General features: G+C 39.6%; 2 protein-coding genes across 7 annotated transcripts in view; one reads left to right on the top strand and one right to left on the bottom strand.

The window, feature by feature from the left end:
- The window catches only part of LOC118409262 (cytosolic carboxypeptidase 1-like), a 31,178-nt gene extending 27,443 nt beyond the window's left edge, over window positions 1-3,735 (top strand). For all 4 annotated transcript variants that reach the window (XM_035810148.1, XM_035810147.1, XM_035810149.1 and 1 more), the window contains 3 exons: window positions 220-393; window positions 767-978; window positions 1,849-3,735. In XM_035810148.1, coding sequence (XP_035666041.1) covers window positions 220-393; window positions 767-978; window positions 1,849-2,056 — 594 coding nt within the window. In that variant the 3' untranslated portion in view covers window positions 2,057-3,735. The remainder of the gene's footprint in view (window positions 1-219; window positions 394-766; window positions 979-1,848) is intronic.
- A 401-nt stretch (window positions 3,736-4,136) lies between these two features.
- LOC118409767 (glyoxylate reductase/hydroxypyruvate reductase-like) lies at window positions 4,137-12,501 on the bottom strand. 3 transcript variants are annotated; one of them, XM_035811060.1, is made up of 9 exons: window positions 12,367-12,500; window positions 10,085-10,291; window positions 9,076-9,168; window positions 8,719-8,830; window positions 8,010-8,111; window positions 7,655-7,721; window positions 6,862-7,040; window positions 6,167-6,405; window positions 4,137-4,972 (listed from the first exon to the last, which is right to left on the bottom strand). In XM_035811060.1, the coding sequence occupies exons 2-9, from the start codon at window positions 10,244-10,246 to the stop codon at window positions 4,949-4,951; spliced, it is 978 nt and encodes a 325-aa protein (XP_035666953.1). In that variant the 5' UTR covers window positions 10,247-10,291; window positions 12,367-12,500; the 3' UTR covers window positions 4,137-4,948. The 3 variants fall into 3 exon arrangements, with proteins under 3 accessions (XP_035666953.1, XP_035666951.1, XP_035666952.1); XM_035811058.1 differs by having other exon boundaries at window positions 4,137-6,405; window positions 12,367-12,501; XM_035811059.1 differs by having other exon boundaries at window positions 4,137-6,405; window positions 10,085-10,268.

Raw genomic sequence — 12,501 nt, 5'->3', positions numbered from 1 at the left:
GTAATCATAATTTACTAGCACTGCTCAGGATTATGGCCCTGTACCTGTGACAACCTGAAATATTCATGGACATCCTTACCTTTTTTGTGGAGGTTGCCCTCTGGGTAACCTAGCCTGGCTACAAAAAGTATTTCAAGCCCTGTTGGTAATGGTAGTGTTGCTGGACAGCAGCAGGTACTTGCCCCTGTGTTTGACCAGAGTTCTGTCCCCCCACACCAGGCCCTGCCCAGGATCCTGGATCACTTTGCCCAGCAGTTCTGCTGGCAGAACTGTAACTTTGCTGTGGAGAAGTCTAAGGAGGGCACAGGGAGGGTGGTGGTGTGGAGGATGGGCGTGACCAGGAGCTACACTATGGAGAGCACCTACTGTGGCTGTGACCAGGGCAGATACAAGGTTAGAGGCACACAGATTTCTTTCTTTCTCTCAATTTCCTCAAATCAAAGACAAAATGCCAGGTGTTTTGGCTCTACCACACAATGTAGTGTCTTTCTTTCTCTCTCAATTTCTTCAAATCAAAGACTAAATGCCAGATGATTTGGCTCTACCATAGTGTCTTTCTTTCTTTCTCTCTCTCTCAATTTTGTCAAATCAAAGACAAAATGACAGACGTTTTGGCTGTACTATAGTGTAAGTTGAAGAGGAATTTTTGATTCTGTCATCAAATTTGATGACAAGCATTTCAGCTACTTTTGATGCCTTTGGTAAGATGGATTACAGCCTGAAGACCAACAGTATATAAACTTGTGTTTGCCTCCTTTATATCAAGGGTCTTCAGATCAGCACAGAGCATTTAGAAGAGATGGGGAGGAGATTCTGTGAAGCCTTGCTGAAACTGCACCAGCCTGACATCTACCGCCCAGCACCCCTCCCAACGGACACAATGGACCTGTCCATCTATGGATATGCCTATAAGAACAGTCGGCGGGACAAGTCATCCCAGGCAGTGGGGGAGGCCAGGTTTGACTCAAGCACACCAAGGTATGATGTTAGAAATCAAAGGTTCTCTTCTCATGCTATTGCATTATCAGTGAAGCTATGACCCAGCATTAAGATTGATGAAACTGATCTTGTAAAAGTTCTTGTATCAGTCACTTACTACATTTAGGACTTGATGGAGCCTATGCTGCTTGTGTGTGAGAAAGGAATGATTTGATTTTGATATGTAATATTGGGTTTTGTCTTGTAATAGGTTATGGCCCCTTTGTGGAAAAAGCATCTGCCGCAATTGAATTTATGATCTGATGATGAATGAAGATTCTTAGTTATTGTGAAATGAATATGATTATGTTACAGCATCCAGCCTTACCCTGAGTTTAGGTCTATCCTGCTCCTCTGGAGTCATACACGTACTTGTACACGTACTGCCAGCTGGGTACACAAGATAAACTTAACCAATGGGAGGCAAATAAAATTCTGTAGCATTGTATGAAGGTCTGGTGGGTTAAGGGTCTGTCCATACATATTACATGATTGTGTGAAGAGTTGAAAATGTGACACATACAGATAAATCACACAATGTTCACCTTCCTAATTTGTCACATTCTATCTTTACCACGTTTGCACCACGGAACTTCACTATTGCATATCCAATGTCAGTACCTGGAGTTGCAGGTTGCATTTGTTATTCAACTTTTGTTATATGTCACACAGGTTTGCCCTTACTAGAAAACCCTGATGTTATCAATGAATTTCTTCTTTCTGGTTTTAGACTGGTTTCTTCCAGATGGTGAAAAGTCCAGGACACAGTTCAAAATATCTGCACACCACAAATTAAAATAATTGTAAAAATTAACATCTTCTTTAAAATTGATGGAGGAGAATCTAGACATCTTTTCTACTTCATTTCAGCCAAGAAGAAGAAGATCAGGAGGAGACTGATGACCTGGAGGAACATCTAGGTTGCCATGGTAACTACAGTGATGCGGATGGTGAGGACACTGTGTATGATAATCAGGAGGACTTCTTTGATGTGATGGAGCCGGAGGAGGAGGCCTTCACTACTGACAGACAGCCAAAACAGAGGAATTCTGACTCCTGGAGAGATGTACTTGTATGATTGAGAAGTCTACATGAACAGGACATATCAGGTTGGGTTATACAGAAAGGATAGATACATAGAGAAGGGAGGAGGCATTGGTATACATAGGGGGGCAGACATATCATGACAAACACAAAGTACGGTAGAACTAAGGAACCCATTGCAGATAAGTGAATTGCAGTGTGAACAGAAAACAAACAAAGCCACATCCTCAAGATCCGCAATATGTTTGATATGCAGGTCTGAAGTTAGGCAAGGTTTTATCGGAGTGCAGTAGAAGATAACGAGTAAACGGATAGCAATTACCCATGGATGGGTGCATGTGTGTTTTAAAGCAAATGTATCTGGAAATATAAAGTCTTTTGTTTATTGTAAGTATACTCCACAAGGAAAAGAATGGTTGAGAAAAGTAAAGTTATTTGGGGATGCACATGGATGTTTCTTGAATGGCCATGCAATTGTTCAAAATATTGGTGTTATTGGATATATGTTTATGTATATTTGTAAAATTGGCTAGTACAAGTACAGATACACTTTGTTACTTATTGCTTACAATGCAGCACGGCCAATGTAGGGATGTTTTTTCCTAATTTTTTTAGAACCTTATACAAAGAGACTGTACAAGTTATGTTTTCTAAATCTTTGTGTAGCTATGTTATATATATTTTTTTTATAGGGCAGGATACTAGTGGTCTCATTTTCTTTACAGTGTGTCACATGGCAAGCTCGGAAAAGCATTGTATGTTGTGCTCGATATGTTTTTGGAGCTTTTTCAGTAGCTACAAAATATATGCAGAATGTTTAAACATATTACTCAATATGGTAATCGCTGAAGGGTTGTGTCTACCACAAAAATCTCATGGCCATTTTATTTGGGCTGATCACAATGTGTCTGAGTTTGAAAAGTTTTACATGGTTTTAAGAAAGTATCAAAAGTCAGTCCACAATAGTTTAATGGAGTAAGAATGAGAAGGAAGTTCAAATATTTCTTGTAATTATTAAATTTTTTTTCTCATGTCGAACAAACTGTAAGAGCCATATCACTTCTTAAGTTTGTACATCTACATGTCTTACTATGCAATGTACAGTGGTTGTGGCATGGGTTCAAAGGCCTATGAAAGCATCTCATGAAAGTCCTTATTCCCCCTAGACTTACCTTTCACATTACTTTACTGTTTTCTACATCTTAAACTATTTTTCCCCATCAGCTACCTCATGCAAATTGCTTTCCCATTTTATAAGAAATCTCCCCCTTGACTAAATGCAACATCTACAATTCTACGGTCACTGCTTAAACTCATATTAACTAGAAACCTACTTCAATTTAAGGTTGCCTAAAGATGAAATGGCCACTTGTACAGAGATTTAGAGTGTAACAAGACTTCTTCTTGATCCCTTTTAATGCTTTAATGTTTTCAATTAATCTATCTTTGAGAATATTGTTCAGTTAGTCCTGTTAATTTGAGTTTTGTAGACAAGCTCATGAAAAGAAAACGTAGTAAGATAAAATGCAACTTATATTATCTGACATATGTGCACCAATAGCCAACTGAACTGTACAATGAAATATGAATTCAAACTAGCCAAACACTGTGTCAACATAATTGATGCCAGTAACTTGTTGTTGATATCATTGGTACATACTACCCTGATATATATAATGGAATCTTTGGAATTAAATGAAAATTATATCTAAATTTCTGTGTGTGTGTTTTGTTTGTGTGCTCAAAAAATTTGCACAGATGGTTTTTTGTTGTTGTTGCATGATGTACATGACTTCATCATTCCATTGTTAGATTGAATTACAAGTATGTTTACTGAGGAATAACTTGTGACATTTTGGTCAAATCTTTGCCTTGATAAAGCTCAATACGGGTGTTTTGGATCAGTCTGTATTTTACCCCATGGGCTTTCATACATGTAGGGTTCAAATTGCCATTTGAGCTTCCACGCTCCAACCTGTGGGAGGGCTGGTACCCCAGGTGATACACAATATGCCATGTTGTATTCTCTACAATGTAACATTAGATGTATCCATGAAGTTTAATAGTATGCATGACCCACCTGCTTCATACAACAACAGAACTTGCCAAGCTGGTTTATGGTAATATATGAATTTATTGGTCTGTAGTGATCCGTACAATCAAGATGATCCACAAACTAGATGTTTATATCTTAAACACGCCTCAGTGACATCTACAGAAATACTTTTGAATATACTTTACCATCTATAGCAGCACTTGTATACAGCCTGTGTACACAGGCTTTCTCAAGGCCTTAGCTAGCTGCAACAGTATCTTTCATGTAAGATTTATCCAGAACCATCCAGGGCTTAGCTTAGAAACATCATTCTGAAAACAGACCTGTGTACCCAAGAGACAACAGTCACATCTCAAAGCAGGACTTAACAACATGAGCAGCAAATGTCAGCTGTGACTCTTCCCAGAACCATGCTATCTTGTCCTGTCAATGACTAAACGTTACCTTATTAGCACCACTCCTTACCCCCCACCCACATCACAATAAAATTTTGTGCGGTCATTTTGATATCTGTTCTTACCTTACTATCTGCATTATATAATGTATCTTTGGAAAGCCTTAACTTTCAATTCATTTTACAGCAATATAAAGATCAAGCAAATACAATCCCACACTCTAATGAGGTGTTAACATTTCTTTGTTACTGATCTCAGCTGCCTGTTCCACACTTCTCAATAGATGTTACAGTTGGTTTAAATACAGACAAATCTCACAGACATTGCACTACCACACAAGCCAAATTTTAAAAAATTCCAGAATTTCCCCTTAAAGTTCCACCTTTCCAAAAATACAAAACATTATGTAAACACAACATGGATGCACTTGTAGTAGGGTCTGGTTAGAGATGATGTTATGACAAATGTAAGATGTTCAGTACATCATGGACTGGAGCATCTGTTCAACAGAAAACACAGACAGATACATGGACATGAAACAGACACTTATGTCAGGGTAGAGTTTGCAATCCCGCAAAATTGCAGATTCTGCTAGTATGGATTGCAATCAGAGTGTCGACCTTACTCCGGTCAGGTTGCTAGGAATGTGTTAGGGTGGTCAGTCCCATTATAGGAAAAGTAGATCCTGAGTTTCACACAAATCCATTTATTTAAAGTGATATGAACAGAAGTTTTTAAGTTTTCTCTTTCAAGCTAGTCTCCACATGCACAGAAAACTGTAGATTTTGATAGGTACAAAAAGTGTATCTCTACCAGCAGAATCACTGATTTTACCAGATTGCAATCTCTATCCAAACATATGAAATAAATACAGATAAGTCACAATTAAATTGTCATGAAAACAATTCCTTACCCCTGCAGCAGAGTTCAGCACTGGATCATTTCAAATAACAGCTGTGGTAGCTTCCGTGCCAGGCAATACTGCCAGCCATGGCAAGAGCCTCTGAGTCAGTCATGGCAACATAATAGGCGTGGCAAAAGTTATGCTACAAAAAGAAAATTCCCTTGCAGCTCAGCTCCTGACATACCCTGTACCTTACAGAACAATTATTTAAGTGCATGAAATCTCTATGCTGGGACCAGCTTTAGAGTTCAGCCTTAGCCACAGCACATACAGACAAGCTGAAAGACAATTAATGTACTATATAGATGTAAATATACAACATGGACTGAAGACTCATATAGCTATAACACAGAAGCTGGTGTTATATGCTGAAGGGCTGTTATATATAATATACCAGCTAAACAAATACAGAACTAAGTTCATTATGTAGCTGCTTCCTTAACTCACATACCTCTCATAAGCCAATATAAAGATGTGCCTCCAGCAAAGCTGAAAGCGCTAGAGTACACCATTCTGATGCTCTCTCCATCTAAATCTTATTGCTCTTTTCAGACTGAAATTCACAAACTTTTTACATAAACTGTTTTTATAAACTCTTTGAACTTGAATCTTGACTTTTACAAGTCTACATGGTGAGCATGTACTGATCTGTACTAGTAAGTTATAAGAATGGTGATGTGCAGATTGAAGCACAAGCTCCTTTTGTTAGTGACGGGCCTGAAGCTCAAACCCAGGAGAGCTGCTCGTTGTTTAGTGCAGCTTTCCTGGTTTCTGGGTAGGTGGCAGCACCTCGTTGGGGATAGGCTCCCCTTTCACGCCGGCGATGCAGCTCTTCACCCCGGCCACCACCACGCCGCGGCGGGATTCCTCGCTGTTGGCCCCCATGTGAGGCGTGATGATGATGTTGTCCAGGAAACGGAGCGGGTGGTCGTCAGGGAGGGGCTCCGGGTAAGTAACGTCGATGGCCGCTGAACGGATGGTCTTGTTCTTCAGGGCCTCCACAAGTGCATCTTGGTCTATGACTTGGGCTGAAAGCAGGGTTTTCAATCAAACATGACAAACTGAAGTAAGGTAGTACTAGTACCCAATCTGTATGTACATACTTGTACTGTAAGCACAGGATGTGGATATACCTGCATGTGATCATGACAGAGTGATGGATGCAGGATACAAGTTATCTTTTTCTTGCAGGTTTGTGTATAGTGTTATCTTTGCTCTGTATCTAACAGAATATTTCTTTTAACAAAAGATCTTTTTGCCCTTTACAGATCCTTTTCTTCTGGATGGTATGTATCATCTGAATAACTACATTGTTTTCATAGATTTATCCCTATAGCAGCATCTGCTGCAGATCTTTCTGAAAAATTTATGATTTTTTGATAAATTGTCCACTTTTATACCAATGTGTGATATGAAAATTATAGTTTCATCTATTTACTCAACAATTTGTTAAATCTGAAAAAGCATAATTGATTTCAACTAACCTCTTGCAACATTGACTAAGATAGCGGAGTTCTTCATCAATTCAAACTGTTTCTTGCCGATCATCCCGCGGGTGGTGGGCAGCAGCGGTACGATCAGTATCACAAAGTCACAGTGGGGCAGCATCTCATCCACAGAACTGTAATATGTAGCACCGATCTTCTTCTCTTCTTCCTCCGATCTGAAACAAGATGGATTCTTATAAGCCTGAACCAGCTGAATACACAGTAACGATGTTAACAAACATTTTGTGATATGGCCTGACTAATCGTGACAGTGGGAAGGCTTCCCAGGATGTTTAATATTGGGTATACCATTTGAAGTCATTTCAGCACCTAGGACAGGGTGCTTACCAACATGTACATGCATGCCATCTAGCAGGTCATTTGAAAACTGCAGCTTTTCTGTCATGCACCTGTTTTAATAAGTTTTACTGTCTGCAGTAGTGTACCAAGAATTAATTACTCTTTGAAGCTTGTTTGCTTAAATTGTTCTACAACTTGTAGCACTTTAATTTTAAAGCAACAAACAAATTTTTCACAACTTTTCCCCACACATGTCAGTGTCACTGATGAAAGATAGTGGATACTATCTGAAATGTCTGACTGTTTCTAAAATCATATCCAGCTGCTTGAGTAACTGCTTTTTGGCTTTTCCTCAATCTCGACAAAAAATGAAAATTGATGATGATATACATTGCAATGAATGTTTATGCTATATTTTGTTGATTGTACTGCACTGGTCAGTCAGTTGGGCTGCTAAGAGTGTGATTTAGTCAGGCTACAAGAAACTCACCGCCGGAAGACATCGTAGTACAGGACCTTCATGCTGAATCCATAGGCTCGCTCAGCAATCTTGTAACCTAGAAGAAACAGCAGGTTTATCCATCAGACATGATATACATTCCTGTTTTTATATGTTTCAAATATAACATGTGGCATGATAATTATAACTGTAGTATTTAACAACATCCGCAGTCATACTTCGTTTATTTTTCTGATAACTTGCTAATACTTGCCCTGACCATACACATACATGGGGGTCTGCATGTTTTCATTTTACTTCCCATCTTATTTTTTCACCACACTCAGAGAACAATCATTATGAAGGACAGTGTTTGAACAATAAACGATGAGGCATTGTTGCTTACCAATTCTCCCAAACCCAACAACACCAATGGTGGAACCAGTGATCTTCTTCCCCATGATGTTAAAGTCAAAAGGAGTAGCGGGGTTCTTGGCTGAATCAACACCTAGAATTAACAAGGAACATATCATCTTTTGCATACTTTTCCAGCACCATTTTTCACAAATACATGCACCCATGGCCAAAGTGCATTGAGAGAAGACACTCACTAAATTCATTCACAACGTAGCAAAAAATGTATCTCTGCAACCTTTCATTTGCTCTCTGATGAGCACGCAGTGACACAAGATGTGTGATATTGAACTTTGTTGAATAGATCTAATTCCTTCTTCCATTGTAGATTCTATCAATTTTTGTGCAAAATAAGCATACATGTATAAGTCCCTACTCTCATCAATGAGCTCTATTTGTGTACATAAAGGTCATTGTAAGGGTAAACCAAGTGAAGCGGCGCAGAAAGATCATCACAAGATTTCTACCCCTTTTCAATACATTATTTAGCCTGAACACCCAGAACACTGTCTGAGGTACCTGGGACTCAGTCATCAGGTGACCATATTGATGTGCAAGTACTGTATGATTCTAACCCCTGTAAGACAAGGAACAACAGACTATAAACGGTAAGATCATGACTAAGGGTGTTAGAAAACATGTACAGTGTATTTACAAACATAGACATTACAATGTATTGTTCCTATTCCAGTCACTCATACCTTCCACAATACGTCTGGCCATCCCGACCAGTAAGGTGATTCCCCAGTCCGCCACACAGTCACTGCTCACATCTGGCACACGGGACACCTTGATCCCTCTCTTGAACAGCAGCTACGTAGAAACCAAATTATCAAACATCACAACTTCCATGGTACAAACTACAGATTAAGTCAAGTTTTTGTAGTTCAAATTTTTACAATGTATATTATCTAAACAGTTTAAGAGGAACTTTTTTGTAGATTGAAAACAAAGCTCCAATTTTGAATACGGTACTATAAACAGAACAGGTACTACATGCTGTGATTTACAGATTTTAACAGCAGGTGGTTATGAACCCCCCTCCCCCTTGAACTTACCTCCAGATCCAGATGGTCTGTTCCCACACTCAAGGTGCTGACAATCTTCAGGTTGGGCAGGTGGTCCAGGAGTGAGCCGTCCACACGCTTCAGCTGGAAGAGCAATATTATACATCTATATTTGATTGTTCATGATCAGATTGCCCGAGGTTTGGAAACAAGCCAGCGCTACCCCTACCTGACAGGCTGAAGTTAAGTGCGTGACAATCATTACTAATTGATAAAGCTCAGACCCAATCGGTTAAAGGTCCAATTCCAATGCTATAATGATTCAAACAAGTATGAAGACTGGACTCCCCAATGTCAGCCCCCTTTTCATCAAAACAATGCTGGTCTGTTATTAATTTGTCCTTAATATTTAAGGACAAAAACAAAATCTAATGTCATCACTGTTGTACTATTGCAGTCTCCATTCTTGAAGTATCTGTTTGACATTCAGAGCTTGATTTACAGTCAAACATCCGGCCAACCACCTGGCACAGACAACCACCTCCAGGCATAAGCCACACAAATATGTCCTGTCTTAAATTTTACGTAGTTTCAAGACTCTGCTGTCTGGAGCAACCACCTCCTCTCACCAAACATTATTCATTAGTTCTTATAGTTGTTGTTTGATACAAATTTTTGATTGCTAAGCTACTGAGTTCAGCAGAGATGCTTATCGTAACATGTCTCTGTGGCCAAACGGTAATGCAAACCCACTGCTTGGCAATCTAGATCCAATTCCATGGATCCATGGGCCTGAGTTTAATCCCAGGGTTGGCTCAGCTTGGACATGTTGTAAGGGATTGCATTTGTCTTTTGGAAGGGACATAAAATGTGAGCCGTGTGTTTGAGGAGGTGCCTCGAGCACATTAACAGCCGCATTACTCAGATTGGGTACAGTACTACTGGCAAGGTGAATTATAATGATTTTACTCACTACAGCAAGATTGGGTAGTAATGGGCACTTAGGTTGGGTACCTACACCAAGGTAAATTACATGTACATGTATAACGATTTTACTCACTCTGCCATAAGCATCCACCAGTATCCCCTGGATGTCATTGTTGTACTTCTCTGGGCCCTTGATGTAGTCCTCCCACCACACCACCCGGAAGTGTTCCTCCACTATCTTCACATACAGCTCATGGTCAGCCAGGGACGCAACCACCAACGGTTTGTCTGCCATAGCTTAGGTTGATGTCTGTGGTCTGTATAAGAATAACAGTCAAGCCTGGGGGTACAGTGGACAGAAGAGTTGGTAGAGTTGATCATCTAAACCATACAATGATAAACTTTTAAGTAAACAAATCCGCTCTGCTCAAATCATATGTCTGTGTAATATTGGCCAAATTATAACGTTATGACCTGGAGTGACCTTGTTTGCTGTGTACCCAGGTGTGTCCTCTTGATTTACACAATTACACATATCTAAGTTACACCCTATTCACAGTGACAAAGCAGATTTCATATCTCAAACTTAAGTTAATGCCATTTTTTTGTTTAGCACTACAATTGTCATAACAGAAGGTTATACCATTTAGCCTTAGAAAGATTCATCTGAATTCAATGCTTATTGCATGCAAAAATGCAAGGCAAAATGCTGCATGTGCTTCTATAAGGGGTAAGTAGAGTTGGTGCCAAATCCATGTTATTCTTGTCCCAGAATGTAGTGAACTGTAGGTCAATGACCCTTTCACTAGTTTCATAAAATGCCCTCTGGTGTCTCTTACAATATAACTCTGAAAAGGGATCATATGAAATATCCTTGAAGTATGTAACAAAATAATTCTTACATTTGAATGGATTTAAGGTGTAAATTCAGGGGTTATTTAGTGCATCTAGTCTTAACGTTACATTGTGACACAATGTCTAGACATACTTTGTACTGTACAGTATACAGTTTCTGTGATTCCTGTAATGTAACACCTCAAAGTTCCTCACATTTCATTTAGAGCGTTGAAATAACCAGTCACTGACTTAAAAAAGGAAAAAAAAATTGTATGCACAAAAAGGGCTAATGTTTCCCTAATATTTTTTTTCAGTGATCTTTTATCAGCATTTGCCTTTCACCTGAAATATGATTGGAATACACTAGTATTTATAATAAACATTGAACAGGTGTGGCTCTGCACACTAAGTCAGAATGAAAAGCTTCTACAGTAATGTTACATGTAACGTGTTATAACACTACAGGTCGTGCAATGCACCTTTTAAAATGGCGGCCACTTGACAGATGAGGCACACACGGTAATGATGTAACCTCTCAAGCGAACCACTGGCATATGGCGAACATATTTCATGGGAACGCTCTTAAAAATTATTTTCTGGTAACATGATATCATGTCGTGCATTCCAATATTAAACGTGTATGCTCCTTCCAATGCAAATTATACACTAACTAGCATATAAGACATATCAGTGCCATGTACTTGTACCATGATAACCTCTGTCAAGGTCAAAAGCATCAGTGTGTGTTCGCGTGATGATATAAGATAGATGATGATCTGGTGATTGTCACTGTGGTTACAAGAGATTCATCCTAAACCATCCCAGTGTCTGGGTGGTTAAGGCATTATGTTAGGATTTAAAATCAGGCCTTGACATGGTTAAATATTAATGACAAATTCAATACATCTAACTTTACCGTTAACGTTCAGAAGTTCATCACAAAACAGTTGAAACGACTGCTGCTAGAAATAAGTGACATGGAAATTTTTCTGTTGTGGTTAGATGCCAAAATCATCCCCTTAAGTGTTCATGACACAATATTCAGAATAAAATTTTGGGGGCAGATTTAGGTGAGATCACATTCCACCAGAATCAAAACGTTACAGTTGGATCAAGGGCCTCATTTAGCTCAAAATTTCAAACTGGGAGTTCTATTGGCAGCTGTATCATGATCGCATCTATCTATAGCCCGTCCCCTCTGCTCGGCCATGGCTTCTTGTTTCACCATGAAGGTCATACTCAAAGCCAACGTTCGACCTACCGGCTTCTCGACCCCCTCCCCTCTCCCCACTCCAAGGGCATTGAATAATTCATTAGGCAAGTTGATCGATCACGGTTTTAACCTAGTCTAGACATTTCAGACGTGTACATCATACTAAGAGGCAAGACATGCCTCTAGTTTACCTCAGCAAGAGGTTCTGTGCTGATATTGAACGCGGAAGTGATCGCCATGTTATCGTTTACCGGCATGGGCTAAAAGTAGGTTACGTAATGTTAGATCTACTAGTAAAGATTGTCACTTTTTTGTTTGTTACCGTCCTAGTTAAGGTTAAGTAAGTAATGCTAGACATGGCTTACCTGTGAGTAGGTATGAAGCTGGTGGGTGATGAGAGTGGGTGTAGCGGAGGTTTGCCGGTTATATATACCTTGCCGCAGCCGTGCAGTACGTGTGTAGTGTCGGACGCCCAATGGCCTTCCCCACATGACGTGCGC

Source organism: Branchiostoma floridae, chromosome 2, assembly GCF_000003815.2.
Source record: "Branchiostoma floridae strain S238N-H82 chromosome 2, Bfl_VNyyK, whole genome shotgun sequence".
Classification (NCBI taxonomy): domain Eukaryota; kingdom Metazoa; phylum Chordata; class Leptocardii; order Amphioxiformes; family Branchiostomatidae; genus Branchiostoma; species Branchiostoma floridae.
This window is presented reverse-complemented; position numbering and strand designations above follow the sequence as displayed.

Excerpts from the sequence above, each read along its gene's own strand:
- LOC118409767 (XM_035811058.1), bottom strand. The coding sequence starts at position 10,246 with ATGGCAGACAAACCGTTGGTGGTTGCGTCCCTGGCTGACCATGAGCTG. Across the intron at positions 8,112-8,718 it reads GGCCAGACGTATTGTGGAAG|GTGTTGATTCAGCCAAGAAC; the intron begins GTATGAGTGACT and ends TGTTAATTCTAG. Across the intron at positions 7,041-7,654 it reads TACTACGATGTCTTCCGGCG|ATCGGAGGAAGAAGAGAAGA; the intron begins GTGAGTTTCTTG and ends ATCTTGTTTCAG.